Raw genomic sequence first — 15,000 nt, 5'->3', positions numbered from 1 at the left:
CTCCCTCCGCAGGAAGTTCAGGGTACTGTCCTCTGAACACAGCGGCGGTGCATCTTCTCCAGTTGGTGTTGTTTTTTTGTTTTTTATTTACAAAATAAAGTGTGGCTCACGAGGTTTGTTCAGAAACGGCAAACGTCACAATCAGGCATCCCGCTGAAACCTTTTAACATAGCTTGTTTTATAGTTGATTTCATTATTTTCATTGTTGTTTACATATTGAGGTTTGTCTGTATTAAAACAAGACAAACTATTAGAAAAAACATGTTGAATATATCAAAGTCCTTGGGAATACCACTTTCCTGAAGCATTTCTATAAAAAAAGAATCTTTTTATTCTTTTCCTCAACATTTGTAAAACCTCGGATAACGTGGTTTGTGGTGTTCTGAGGCCCAGGTGAACGGACTCCGTGTCTCGGTTGCGCAGGAGGAGAAGAAGGTTCTGGCCGAGCAGGAGGAGAAGGACGACGCGGTGAGGAAGAGGACCAACCTGTCCATCCCGTTGCTGAAGGAGAGGGAGGACGACAAGAAGCTGGCGGCGCTGCTCACCTACCAGGCTGCAGACTGTGAGGACCCGGACACACACACACACACACACACACACACACACACACACATACACACATACATACATACATACATACATACATACATACATACATACACACACACACACACACACACACACACACACACACACACACACACACACACACACACACACAGACGGCGGCCAGGTAGCTCCGTTCAAACACGTCTCCGAAAAACAGCCTTTCTCTCCCTCCTTCCCCTGCTGTCGTCCAGCCTACGACGAGCGGCAGAGCAGCAAGCGGAAGGAGATCATGTCCCGCTCCTGGTTCACCGCCGCCTCCGCGCCAGCGGGGGGCGCCACGGCGAGGCTGCTCGACAAGCTGAGGCAGCAGGAGAGAGCGGCGGCGGCAGCCAAGGCCCTGGGGCAGCCGCCCGCCGCCCACACCCTGGTCCGCCGGCGCTCGGAGGGCGCCGCCTGCTGCGCGACGGGCCCCGGCACCCACACCCGGCCCGCGGCGCCCGGGCGGGAGGGGCCGGAGCTCCAGGAAGCCCTCGACGGCGGCGACGAGGACGGCGTGCAGGGAGGGGAGAGCGGCGCGTCAAACGCCGGGGATTGTGGGAAAGACATGAGTGGGCGGGGTCACGGAGGTCTCACGTCCCTGGTGGCAGACTACAGTGACTCAGATTCCAGCTCGGAAGATTGAAATATGACGCCAACCCCCTCCCCCCCCCCCCTTTTTTTTAATACCTTATACCCTTTATGTAAAATCCAACGACAGATTCACAAAAGCAAAGTAACTTTATTTATTTTTTTTTGTTGGAAGTTCCATTGCAACTTGCAAATTGTGCCCTGAAGACGGCATGGCTGCTTCCCAGCGATGTGTAACGCAGCGGTGGCTGCTCAACAGAGGGCGCCAGGGCCCCGCCCCCCCGATCTGAGCCTGGAATGTTGTGTCTGTGAAATCAAGCCGGTGTTAATGAAAAACCTTTTCTTCCAATTTTGTCTCACTTAAGTCGTTTGCCGCGTGTCTCCCTTGCTCTAACCCAATGTCTCGCTTGGCTGCACTCTGTAATAAAGGCGAAATGGCCCAAAAATGATTAAAAACGTAAAAAAAACAAAACAACCTTTCCTCTCCTGCACCTATACGGGCGTTCAACGGAGGGGCGTGGCTTTGCCGCTTCGGATCCGCCCGGCAACAGGATCACGGGCGAGGCCATAATAATAAATCAGTTTTGAAGTTGTTTTGGAGACGCCCTGGAGACACGTCTTCCAAACCATTCACAGCTTGACTCGGAGGGACAGGCGACAAGGCGTCAGAGGAAGCTCTTTTCGGATTCCCGCGCTCGCAGGCCCTGCATCCAAACGGCTGCGTCCCTGCGCTTTGAGTGATCATGTTTTGCTTTGTTTCTATATTCGATATTACGCCTCCCTGCCCCCCCCCAAACCCCGGTGGAGCCCCTTCACCGGCAAAACAGAGAAGAACTGGAGGAGTAGAATAAAGGGATGTGTGTTGGCCACACACACACACACACACACACACACCTCTGTCCATTTCATCCCGTCTTTCCTCCAGACGTCCACTCAGAATGCCGACTCGTTCCGAGGGTTCGCCTGTGTTGGTTTGAGAAGGGCCGTGTTTTAAGCAGAACCTTTCTCGGTCCCGCTCTCCGCCTCCCGTCCCGGTTTTCCGAAATATGTTTTTCTTTTCACGATAATGTACAGGCCACGTTTTAATAAAGCCGTTTAGACATTTCGGGAGAGCGCCTTGAACCAATTTAAAGAAAAAAAACATCAGTTTGATTTTTTATTTTATTTTTTTTATTTTTTTATATGAATTTACAATTCGGAGCTCGTGGAGAACCTGGTTTGCCGTATGTCCCCCCCCCCCGCGGGTAAGAACACAGGGGTGATCGAGGTGTTTTAATTCTGCGGGTCAAAAAAGGCATTTGTTCTACGTCAGGGCGCCGGTCGCTTAGTCTCACAGCATTTTTTAGGATGGTGAAGTGCTGTGTTTAGGGTTTACGTGTTTTTTTTTGTTTCGTGCCAGTTGTTAAACTGGGAATTTAACCTAAATCCAACATTAAAGAAAAACACACCCTGAGCGTCTCCTGCCAAGCGACTCGCTCTGTCCCGCCCCCCGGGTTCGCGGCTAATGTGGGCTCTTTTAGGTGGGCGTGGCTAACTGCATCGCAAAAATGATTCCAGCTGTAATTCCCGGTCCTTCTTTTATCAGATAATTCTTAAGTCGAAGCGCCTCATCGTTTCCTCACACGTCAGTTCACTGGGCGTGCCGACCCGCACGGCCTCCCTTTGAGGAAATGCGCTCAGGTTAACGCGCGAGGAGTCGTTTCCAAAGCCAGGGGTCACCGAGGGTCACGACTCAGATCTAGTCACGCCCGCTGTTGAGCTGACCACGCCCCTCCATGACAGACCACACGCCCCCCTCGCCCAGTTGGCCACGCCCCTATCCGATTGACCTCCCCTGCGGCCGTAGTTCACTGCTCAGTCAACATGGGACGCTGGGCTCCGTTCCCAATTTTATGTCTAATACTCTTCTCTGTCTCCAATGGCCAGTTTCCAATGTAAGACATTTTGTAAGGTTTCCTGGTGGCCGGCCAGGTGTATGAAGGAATGATCATTTCATATTATTTATGATATTAATATTATATATTTTGATAATATGTGATGTTTTTCTTACTGTACGACGGCCAAATCTTCTTTACAGCTTTGGGGTTGAAGATGGCTTTCTGTTTGACAGGTAAGTCACTGAGATGCCACACACACATGTTGGGACCTTCCCGTTTTGTTTCATCCCATTAATTAAAAAACAAATGGTGGCAATGGAAAGGAAGGAGGATGGCAAGGATGGCAATGGAAAGTCTGGTCTTATTCTCCTCTCTGTACTTGCACAATTTGTTTTCATATAAATTTCAAATGTCCTCATAATATTCATTACCCGTCTACTTTGTACCTCATTGGTTGTTTTCATGCTCGAAAAATAACATTCAATTGCTTTGCAACATTCTGTACAGAAGGAGTTACCTCCCTGACCAACCAAGGTACTGTGGTGCTGTGCTCTTTTTCTACTCAAAATCAACAGAACACATTCATTTTTCCCCAGAATACTATTTCTAATAATGACAATAATAATTATTATTATTATGAATATTATTGTTGTTATTATTATTATTAATAATAATAATAATAATAATAATAATACTACTAATAATTTAATTTTGTTGAATTTAATTAAATTTTTTTAAATTATAAGTCGTCGTAGTAGTAGTATTAGTATTGGCTTATTGGTATCCATATTGAGTGTGGTACTGGTAGAAGTACATGCGATTGGGCCCCTGATGTCCTCCTGGTGGCAGGTTTACGGTGGTGGCCCCAAATCTGCTGAGGGTCGACAGCCCGGTGAACCTCTACCTGGAGGCCAGGGGTCTGACGACCCCCATTACCGTCTCCATCACTGTCCACGACTTCCTGCGGCCCTTGCAGTACCTGCAGGACTCACTCACCCTCGGCCCTGAAAATGAATACCACACGCTGAGGGCCATAGAGGTGTGTGTATGTGTGTGTGTGTGTGTGTTGGGGGGGGGTCTTTTTACCGGAAAATACCTATTTAATCCTTAGACTTTACAGAGCGCAGAACGGACGATTCTAGTTCTGCTCTCTCTCTCTCTATCTCTGCATGCATGCACCGCATCACGCAAATGACGTGGAAGAGCCCTTCACTGTAGCCAACACCACAGTGGATTTACACAATTTAATTATGAAACACTAACATATTCTATATTCAATATTCAGTTTTTAATATTCCATATTCAATATTCAGTATTCCATATTCAATATTCAGTATTCCATATTCAATATTCCATATTCAATACTCAGTTTTCAATATTCAGTATTCCATATCCAATATTTAATATTCCATATTCAATATTCAATAATCAGTATTTCATATTCAATATTCAGTAGTCCATATTCAATATTCAGTAGTCCATATTCAATATTCACTATTCACTATTCCATATTCCATATTCAATATTAAGCATCCAATATTCAGTAGTCCATATTCAGTATTCCATATTCAGTATTCAGTAATCAGTATTCCCTATTCAATATTCCATATTCAATATTCACTATTCAATATTTAATATTCCATATTCTATATTCACTATTCAGTATTCCATATTCAACATTCAGTATTCCATATTCAATATGACATACTCCATACTCCATAGGACAAGGAGGTCAAGTTCAAGGTCAAGACAAGGTCACGTTAGTCCCACGTCCGCCCTTCCAGCTCTATGTTGTATATTCGATGTTTTCTTCCCTCGCTCCTGTTCCGCTCCCGTCATGCGCTCTTCCCGGTTCTGCAGCTTCCCTCCGAGGTCTTCGATGCGGAGGAGGGCGGGAACAGCTTCGTGTACCTGCAGGTGGACTTCGGGGGCCGACACACGGAGCGGAGGGAGCTGATGGTGACCTTCCACGCCGGATACATCTTCATCCAGACGGACAAGCCCGTGTACAACCCCGGAGACACCGGTGAGCCTTTTTCCAAGATGATTCCCGACACGCGGCGTTTCCCAACCGCCGCCGGGCCGCCCGGTTCTGCTGCGTTTAATTGCGTTCCGGCGAAGTGGGAAGGGAAGCGGATGATTCCGATGCCGGCAGGAAGTCGGCGTCGTGCACGGGAACTAAAACCGCAGAAGGGTGAAGGTCAAAGGTCAAAGTGGGGGGATGGTAGCTCAGGAGGTAGAGCTGGTGGTCTAGTGATCCAAAGGTTGCTGGTTTGATCCCAGGCTCCTCCTGCTAGCATGCTGTAGTGTCCTTGAGCAAGACACTTAACCCCTAATTGCTCCTGATGGCTGCGTCCGTCGGTCTTTGAACAATTGTAAGTCGCTTTGGATAAAAGCGTCTGCTAAATGACTAAACGTAATGTAATGTAAATGTAAAGTAGAAACGCACGCAAGTGAACTAAACAGCACTTTTCCAAGAGGGAGGTCGGGGTTTTCCGACTGTTCCCACTTTTTACGCTGTTTGTTGACAGTGAAACCTCATTTTTTTTGACACTGATGAGACGATACGTTCCGTTCGTTAACAGCTGATGTTGTTCACATAATGATTCACACAAAGAATAATTTCATCCAGTGGAAAGAATTTTAGAGATTAATATACCTCCCTCTGTCTCTCTCTCTTCAATCTCTGTCTCTCTCTCTCTCTGTCTCTGTCTCTCTCTGTCTCTCTTTCTGTCTCTCTCTCTATCTCTTTCTGTCTCCCCCCTTTCTCTCTCTCCCCCTCTCTCCCCCCCCCCCCCTCTCTCTCTCTCTCTCTCTCTCTCTCAAACCTGGTGCAGACATCAACAGATCACTGTGTACCTAGTTATCTCTGAAGAGGAATGTCCGTACTCTTGTCTCTGTTTTTGTTGTTGTTTGGTTCCTTCGTAATCAAGTTTCTGCTGCTGTGACATGACTTACTGACGATAACAGAACCTTAAAAGTCAAAGTCTCTCCCCCCCCCCCCTCTGTCTCTCTCTCTCCGTCTCTCTCTCTCTCTCTCCCTCCAGTGCAGTGCAGGGCCTACGTGTCATCTCCGTCCTTTAAAGCCTTTAACAGTTCCATCACAGTGGAGTATAAGGTAAAGGAGGATAGCTTACTCACTTCTAACTCCGTTAAACAATAAACAATCCATGAGTGCATTCACTCAAAGTCCTCCACCGGAAATAGAGTTTTTGTCTGTGTCTGTGAATGGAAGGCTCAGGAAATGAGATGCTTGTGTTGGTCCAGTTGCACTGGAAAGGCCTGATGCACAAGCGGTCAGTGTCAAGTAACAAACATTTCATGGACTTCATTTCTTCTGGATCGCTTTATCCTTCTTTTTCATCGTTGCTTTTAAGTGACATTTATTCTTGGTGTTGATATTTCACAAGAATGTGTGTGTGTGTGTGTGTGTGTGTCAGAATGCAGATGGTTTGGTGGTCAAGCAGATCTTCAGGAGCAGAGCCATAGATGGTGTCCTCGCCGACACCTTCAAGCTCTCTGACATCGTCACGTGAGTTGGACTGAAATAGCATCAGCTTAGATACATACATACATACATACATACATATACATGCACATACACACAAACGGATTAACTAACTGACTAACTAACTGAGTAACGGACTAACTAACCAACTAACTAACTAACCAACTAACCAACTAACCAGCCGACCAACCTACCTACCGACTTACTGACTGACTGACTGACTGACTGACTGACTGACTGGCTGGCTAGCTGTGTGGCACGGTAACACAGTGCATTGCACTGCTGCCACACAGCAGGAAGATCCTGGGTTCGATTCCCGCCTGGGGCGCTGTTGGCACCATGCTCTGGCGGGTTATCTCCCAAATAGGAGGAAGGACAAGCCAGGATGGGTTAAATGCAGAGGCCTCATTTCACCAGCACCATCCAAAGCATGTGCGGGTGTGTGTGCACGTGGTGTGTCGTGTGATGAGTGAATATTCTTCTTCTTCTAACCGACCGACCGACCTACTTACTCACTGACTAAATAACCAGCTTGCGGCCAGTAGGCCCGAGGCGTCGCTGCCGATCCAGATGAGCAGAGTGAGGAGGTGACGGCGCTGCCTCGTCTCCTCAGGGAGGGAACGTGGACGGTGCTCGCTAAGTTTGACAACAGGGAGCAGAACACCTTCAGCTCCCAGTTCCTGGTGAAGAAGTACGGTACGACCAGCGTCTCCTCACAGCTCCACTCACACTAACAGTCATGACGGTTATTACCTTCATTGCTCATTTTTGCCAACCCTGGACGATGGCATTTGTTTGTGTTGTGGTGTTGCCGCCCCGCCCTCAAGGATGGAGGTGACTCTTTTCACCTCCGGCCTCGTAAACGTTTAGTTGAATATGTTTTCAGTGCTCCCCGCCTTCAACGTGACCCTGACTCCCAGGAAGTCCTCCCTGAGCCTGGATGACACGGAGCTGGAGGTGGAGATCTCAGCCAGGTGGGTGAATTGAGAGTCCGGCCACCTCCCCAAATCCCGGGTTTGAGCTTCCCGCCTCGGCGACGCGCCGCGCGCGGCCTTCCCATTTCGAGTGCCGGAGCAACGGGGGGCACAAACCGCAGCCGGCCACGCCTCCGCCGAGCCGCTGTCAAACCGGTCGCTCTGTCTCTCCAGGTACCTGTACGGCATGCCGGTCCGGGGGACGGCCTACGTGGTGTTCGGTCTGGAGATCAACAATGAAAAGAGGAGGCTGCCGTCCGTCAAGCAGGTGTCCAACGTAAGGAAGCGTCTCGCGCTCCGCCTTGACTCCTTCGCTGCCGCGGTCAAATAAGCTGCAGCCGCAGCTTCCGGATCCAAGCTAAAACCCTGGCTTCATTTGGTCGGCAAGGGAAAGTATAATAGTATAAAAGTATAATATTTCGACGAATAAATATTTCACTGTTATTAGTGGTTTGGTGGTTTGGATCAGCGATTCTGAAAATCCTTTGTATCAGGAAGCCTTCAATTGCCAAAAGTGTTTCGTTTGAAATAATTCTGCAAAATTCCACACCTGCCTGTGCTCAGTGGTTGGGGAGATGACAGTGAAGCTATGACCAAAACAGTCCTTGTTCAGTCCTGCGCCCACCGAACCATTTTTTGCGGGGGTCCCCTGCTGATCGGTCCCCTGCTGTGCCTTTCCAGCTGGAAGACGGTGTGGTCACACTGAGCATGGAGGAGATCAGGAGAGCCTACCCCGACATCCAGTCCATCGTGGGCAGCTCCGTGTACGTCACGGCCTCCGTCCTCACCGAGTCAGGTGAGTGCTCCGGGTTTGCAGATTTTGGAGATTTGGAAATCGGCGAGTAAGCACCGTGGTTGCGTCATTTTTCGCCCCCACAACAGAGGTCAGCGCTCCCTCTTCGCCACCGCAGACGTTGCACTCGTCCGAACAAACGCGGTGCAACAAGCGACGCCCACGCAGATCATTTCCTCTCGGCACCTCACAACGTATCTGGATAGAGATGTTTTTCGGGGGGGGGTACTCTCCTCGGCTTTTTCGCTCCGTCTCACGGTGGGCCGACGGAAGGCTTTGAACGTGGGAATGATGTTGTCCGGGCTGGTGTTTCAGTCGAGGTTCACATGCTTGCCGTACAGCGTCCAAAAAGTGATAAAAAAAAAACAAAAAAAAACATTGGCATTTTTCGGCGACGGGGAGAAGAAAATCCCGCCGCCTGAAGCAGCGTTGTTACGCGTCCGTCCTCGCGCCGCCTGTTCTCTGGGTCGGAGTCCGGTGTGTCTGTGTGTGTGTGTGTGTGTGTGTGTGTTCAGAGCTTGGTCAACACGACTTTGGCCCGTGGACAAACACTCAAGAGAGCCCCGAAAACCGGGGGGCGGCGGTGGACCTTAGCCTGGATGTTTCCTCCGGCTCTCTGAGCACACAGACCAGGCTCCCGCACATCAGGGACCCAATACCGCCGCAGATACCATGTCCGTGGGGTTATTGACGCCGCATCGGCTGGGTCTCGGGAACCGACGCCGACGATATCTAGAGCGCACTTCAACCTTCCCGGATGATTTGTACTTTGTGGTTTGGCTCGATATCAGGAATTTTTTCCTTTAAATCGGCAGAACCGAAAAAAAACAAGCGCCGGGGATCCCCCCCCCCCGTTGAATGAATGACATTGGCGTCCTCCTCTCCCTCCTGTGCAGGAAGTGACCTCGTCGAAAAACAAAAGAGCGGCATTAAGGTGGTGGCGTCCCCGTACCTCATCACCTTCAGGGACATGCCCCAATACTTTAAGCCTGGCCTTCCCTTCGACTTCACAGTAAGCTGTGTGTGTGTGTGTGTGTGTGTGTGTGTGTGTGTGTGTGGACCCCACAAATAGGGGAAAATTGGGGTGGACCCCTCAAGGGAGGAAAACAAGTATATAAGTGTGTGTGTGTGCATGCGTGTGTGTGCATGCGTGTGTGTGTGTGCGTGCGTGTGTGTGTGTGTTTGTGTAAGGCAAGGTGTAAGTAATAAGTTAATATGTAATTCAACATATCATACACTCTGACTAGAGTTCCAGTAACTCGTGCACGGACTACGTACACACACACACGCGCGCACACACACACACACACACACACACACACACACACACACACACACACACACACACACACACACACACACACACACACACACACACACACACACACACACACCGCTCTATCTTTCAGGGCCTGCCAATGATCGGGTCAACTTGCTGCCGGATTTGCGCCGGCAGCCGTCCCGTCGACCACTTGTACGAGGGAGTGCCGGGGCCTCAATGTGTAGAAATGTAATGTTGTCGTGGGATCCCCCTGCCGCCCGTCCAGATCCAGGTGGAGCACCACGACGGTTCCCCGGCACGGGGCGTCCCGGTCAAGCTCAACCGGCTGGACAGGGCGGTGCTGGTCGGCTCCGGACACTCCAGAGTGACGCTCAACATGCCCGTAGAGCCGCAGGAGCTCCTCCTCACGGTGGGTCCCGCCACCTGATGCCCTTGAGCGTCACGGTGTTGGAGGGTGGAGGTCAATCTCACTGTCGTTGTATTTCACTGGCGTGGTGCTGTGTCGCGTGGAGACATCCATCGCCACGCACAGCTTTCGCATTCTGAACCAGTGGTTTCCAAGCTTTTAGAGCATTGACCTCCACTGGCATTGGGAGAAAAAAAAGAAAATGATCATGGACGTCATATGTGTTTATTTCAACATTATATATACACGCAATATTTTTTAACACTTTTTTTTTTTTTTTTTCGGATTACCCCCCGCAGTCCCCCCGTTTGGTCTAAATGAATGATATTTACATTTATCCATGTAATTTAATACTAACAGAGCGACGGAAACACACACAAAAATAATTCATCAAAAGGGCAAATGTTTGTTTCGTGAATTATGTTTCCAGAATAAAACCTAAAATTAATCAGAGTATTTCATCTGAAAGAGATTTATTTCAATAGTATGAGCCTCAGCGGGATTTCTTTACATGCATTTTACATTAAAATACAGTAAATATAAATATCTAAAAATCTAGTGGATGGGGTTAGGTGGGGTGGGAGACCTTTATCCTGTTTGGAGACTACTTACTGTCAACTCCAAAAGAAAAAACAAAACTGAGGTGAAGCTGACTGGGCTCCCCCGCGCCCCCCAGGCCGAGACCACGCAGGAGGGTCTGAGGCCGGAGCAGCAGGCCCGGGCCCGGACCACCCTGCTCCCCTACAGGCCCTTCGACCCGAGCCGGCGGAACTTCCTGTACATCTCTGCCGGGACCCGGTCCGTCGCCGTGGGAGACCGGCTGCCACTGGAGCTCACCATCAGAACCGCCGCCGGCGTCGACAGGGAGATGGTGACACACCTCACGTACCTGGTGAGTCCCGGACGGAGCTTTTTTTTTTTTTTTTTTTCTAATTCCCAAGCCCCTCCCCTGAGGGATTAATAAAGTGTTGTCTCAACTTATCTCAAAATGTACCGTCCCCTGAATCACTCGGTCCGAATTTGAACCGATGACACACATGGAGGGGAGGCCTCTCGACCCAGGGAACACATAGCACCTCTCGTGAAGCCTTCCCCTCCCCCTCTAATGGAAGGACCGCTTCCTGAGTTACGACCCTAACACCCTCGACGGGGGAAGTCAACTTAGCTGCCGACACCGTCAAGTCCCGAGAGAAAGAAAGAAAGAAAGTAAGAAAGAAATGTTTTTCTCGTGGGCAGTTTCATTCCCCCCCCTCCGTTGACCGCATCTCGTGGCCGTCCGCCCAAACGCACTTTAGAACACCCCCGCCTCGGCACTCCATGCCCGGTCGCCGCCCGCTTCAACCGTTGGCCCGCGAGGCTTGATTTCAGGGCAGGTCTTTGAACGTCCTTCACGCTCTCACCGAGAAAAAAAAACAAAAAACTGTCTGACCACGAAACTGGCTGAGAGACAACCAGTTTCACGTCGCTTCAAAGAAAGAATTCCTAAAGCAAGGAGAGGATTCCCGGGGAGCCCTCATGTGCGCTCTGCTTCGGACGCACTCATTTGGAGGCGTTTTTTCTGTTTGTGTTTGATATTCTCTCTTTGACCCCTTGACACGGGCTGAGGATGCGTTTCCGTTTGCGTCTCCCTCCCCGGACCCAAACGCCGCCAGGTGCTGAGCAAGGGCCACATCGTCTCTGCCCGGCGACTGGACGTGACGGGTCAGACGCTCACCAGCGTGGCACTGACGGCCACCAAGAAGATGATGCCCTCCTTCCGCTTCGTGGCCTTCTACGCCCTCAAGTGGGACAACGCCAAGGAGGAGGTCGTGTCCGACTCCATCAGGGTGGACGTGACGGGCGGCTGCGCTGGAGGGGTGAGTCGGCGGCGCCGGAGCCTGGCACTCGCGGCGTTTTTTGAGTCTCCGGAGCGTGTTTAAAATATAACGACTTTCAATGCTCCCAATCGCCCCGCTGCCCCGCCCCCCAGTTGACCGTGGGACCAGCGGGAAGCGGATACACACAGTACACGCCCAGGGCGCCCTTCAGCTTCAAGATCAGAGGTCAACCCGGGGCCAAGGTCAACCTGGTTGCTGTGGACAACGCCGTGTATCTGCTGAGCAAGCGGAGATTCACACAGAGCAAGGTGAGTATACGTCATATATGCCAGACATGTGTGTGATGTGGTGTTGTGGATTACAAACCAAAAGAACACGGCATATCTCATGCGTGCCCCAAATGTTGACCTTTGACATCACCGTACTCTGTGTGCCCAGATCTGGGAGGTGGTGGAGCAGGGCGATCTCGGCTGCAGCCGCGGAGGGGGAGGCGCAGACGCCCTGCAGGTGTTCACGGACGCCGGGCTGCTCTTCGCTTCCAGCCCTGGGGTCAGAACAGCGCCCAGACAAGGTTTATTATTATTATTATTACTATTATTAGTATTATTATTATTATTATTATTTCTATTTTTTTTGTTGATTATTGCGACCGGGAAACGCCTGATTTTGCAGCAGCTTTTCTCGAAGATTGCAATGCTATTTGCAATTAAAAAAAGTTTTTTTTAAACTACTACCAATGAAGAAACCCACATGTCATCACTTTCTATGATTATACGCATTCCGCATAATTTTAGGACTCAAAGTTACAAAAACCTCAAATGTTGTGTTTTTCTCGAGTTTGAGTTGTATGTCTCTTCAATACATTTTCAATTCCACTATTCAACTCTCTCACACAGCATGTCACACAAAGTGCTTTTATTCAATTAAATTCAAACCAAACATGGTTGAATGAAGTTCTTTGGAGTTGAACACAGTAACAATGAATGTTGTTCATGAAATTTAAACATATGAGTCATGAAACACGTGATCACGGTTTATTGCAAATTAACCGTGATTAAAAAAAACAACAACAATCGTTTGTCAACTTTTTATTCTCCTCTATCAACCACACCTCATAATAGCGACAATAAACTATAACCTAAAGCTGATTTTCATCGAATACATCCTACGTAGTAACTGATTAGATCAGTCACTGTCGCTGTCATGCCGTGTGAATAGCTGAGTTTATTTATCCATTTATTGTACTCAGCTATCAACTCGTGGTGTCCAGTTTCCCAGTCGAACACCCCTGTTTCATTGTCACCATTTAGAGAATGCTCTGAGCTAAAGCAGCCTTTAATCAGGTTGATGGCAGATAGTCAACGCAATGTGTGCATCGTGTATGTGACACACTACACCATAACTGTATAACAAGATAACAACACGTATGATCAAATATACTGTCAGACTATTAGATAGAAAAAGTAACTTCCATCACCTCTCTTCTCCTCGCCCTAAAGCGTTGCAGTGTCGAGGAGGTGCCAGGAGGAGGCGCTCTGCTGAGCTGGTGAAGCGCAGGCAGCAGCTGGGTAAGTGTCCTATTGGCGCTGTGGTCATTTGTTTGTTTGTTTATTTGTTTGTTTGTCTTTGCCCGTACATTAAGGATTATTATTCATAATATTATTAAATGTTCATATTCATTATCTTCAGTATAATAATAATAATAATAATAATATAATTATCAGAAGAATAATAACAAAACAATAATAATAAGAATAATAAGCATAAAAATTATAAGCATAATAATAATAATAATAAGAAGAATAAGAATAAGAATAATAACAACGTATCATAATCAAATTTTAGTCCAGTTTAGTCGTGTTAGTACGTATTACAGTTTTCCGTATTCTCTGAAACGCTGCACGATTTTCGGAGTTTACAGTGAACGCCGCACGGGCTCCTCCCGCTCTGTCGTCTCCCCCCGCTCTGTTGTCTCCCCGCGCTCTGTCGTCTCCCGGTTGCTCGCCTCGCGGAGCAACCGCCCTGCGGTCGACACAGCGCAGCCCTCCGAATGCGAATGAGCACCCTGATAAGGAAACCGTACTGACGTAACGCCGGTTCATGGTGTCACTAAGCGCCTCGCTTCACAAACTAATCAAGGCACGCCAACGTTCTTCAACTCAGGGTTGTTCACTCGTTCCCGCTGCTGATGTAGTCCGGTTGCACCCCGAGACGTCTGAGACGCCCCGGTGCCAACGTCCGCGGGTTCAGCCATTGTCGTGTTCCAGACACTTTTAGCCCGAAAAATGCAGAGAAGATTAATAATAACAAAAATCTGAGCAATTACAACAGGAGGAGAAGAGAAGTAGGGATGATGGTCGTTATTATTCATATATTCTTTATTATCTATAATAGGAATAGGAGTGATTCTTACAGGAACAAGACTTCTGAAGATGACGATGATCATTGAGAGTATTTTTAAACGTTCATATTTAGCATTGTGATGATAATAAATATTGATAATTAAAACAGGTGTAATTATTAAAATATTTTGTGCGATCTCTAAAAATGAAAACGAACAGCCGTGATCATCGCGGAACGAGACGTATTACGAAATGGCAGTAAGGAGCGCCCCCGCCCCTCCCGGTTCCCCCCCCTGCAGAGAGCCAGTACAATGAGAAGCTGCAGCGCCGCTGCTGCCGGGACGGCCTGCGCCCCGTCCCCATGCCCTACTCCTGCACGCGGCGCTCCCTCTACATCACCGAGGGCTGGGAGTGCGTGCGGGCCTTCCGCCACTGCTGCTCGCTGTACCGGGGAGAGTTCTTCGACACCCAGCGGCCCACCACGCCCCCGCCGCCGACCACCACCACCCCGGTCCCGCCCACCACATCCCCGGCCCGGCCCCCCACCCTGCCTTGGGCCGCCAGCGGTTTCGATTCCTTCTCCCAGTGGAACTTTCGATTCAGTAAGTCGAGCAAATGAGATGAAATCAATGTCGCGGGGCAGTTGGTGAGGGAATCCGTCAGATTTAGGAATTAGAGTATTATTGGTTGTTGTTTTTTTTTGTTGATGTCCTCCTGGGATTCACAGAGCGACATCTATTCGTGGTTGTTGCGCACAAAAATGCTTGTTTAAGCAGGGGATTTTCTCAAAACGAGGCAGGTCGCAGGTGAAATTGGGAGAATTGG

The 15,000-nt window shown here is 49.1% G+C and overlaps 2 protein-coding genes across 2 annotated transcripts in view; both read left to right on the top strand.

Moving 5' to 3' along the window:
- Window positions 1–1,611, top strand: part of yju2b (YJU2 splicing factor homolog B) — a 7,036-nt gene extending 5,425 nt beyond the window's left edge. The window contains exons 8-10 of the mRNA XM_079998789.1: window positions 1–22; window positions 424–562; window positions 801–1,611. The exon at window positions 1–22 is cut by the window's left edge and continues 151 nt beyond it. Of these exons, the coding sequence (XP_079854915.1) occupies window positions 1–22; window positions 424–562; window positions 801–1,231 (592 nt within the window). The 3' untranslated portion in view covers window positions 1,232–1,611. The remainder of the gene's footprint in view (window positions 23–423; window positions 563–800) is intronic.
- A 1,757-nt stretch (window positions 1,612–3,368) lies between these two features.
- Window positions 3,369–15,000, top strand: part of LOC307229560 (complement C3-like) — a gene marked incomplete at both ends in the record, with an annotated part of 27,371 nt that continues 15,739 nt past the window's right edge. The window contains 16 exons of the mRNA XM_079999560.1: window positions 3,369–3,406; window positions 3,903–4,092; window positions 4,914–5,079; window positions 6,101–6,171; window positions 7,107–7,257; window positions 7,448–7,535; window positions 7,710–7,812; window positions 8,217–8,331; window positions 9,225–9,340; window positions 9,876–10,019; window positions 10,693–10,908; window positions 11,669–11,872; window positions 11,986–12,141; window positions 12,272–12,382; window positions 13,341–13,401; window positions 14,475–14,777. Of these exons, the coding sequence (XP_079855686.1) occupies window positions 3,369–3,406; window positions 3,903–4,092; window positions 4,914–5,079; window positions 6,101–6,171; window positions 7,107–7,257; window positions 7,448–7,535; window positions 7,710–7,812; window positions 8,217–8,331; window positions 9,225–9,340; window positions 9,876–10,019; window positions 10,693–10,908; window positions 11,669–11,872; window positions 11,986–12,141; window positions 12,272–12,382; window positions 13,341–13,401; window positions 14,475–14,777 (2,233 nt within the window). The remainder of the gene's footprint in view (window positions 3,407–3,902; window positions 4,093–4,913; window positions 5,080–6,100; window positions 6,172–7,106; window positions 7,258–7,447; window positions 7,536–7,709; window positions 7,813–8,216; window positions 8,332–9,224; window positions 9,341–9,875; window positions 10,020–10,692; window positions 10,909–11,668; window positions 11,873–11,985; window positions 12,142–12,271; window positions 12,383–13,340; window positions 13,402–14,474; window positions 14,778–15,000) is intronic.

This window comes from Zeus faber, assembly GCF_960531495.2.
Source record: "Zeus faber genome assembly, chromosome: 4".
In the NCBI taxonomy this organism is placed as follows: Eukaryota; Metazoa; Chordata; class Actinopteri; order Zeiformes; family Zeidae; genus Zeus; species Zeus faber.
Note: the sequence above shows the minus strand (reverse complement) of the source record. Positions and strands in the feature narration are given on the sequence as shown.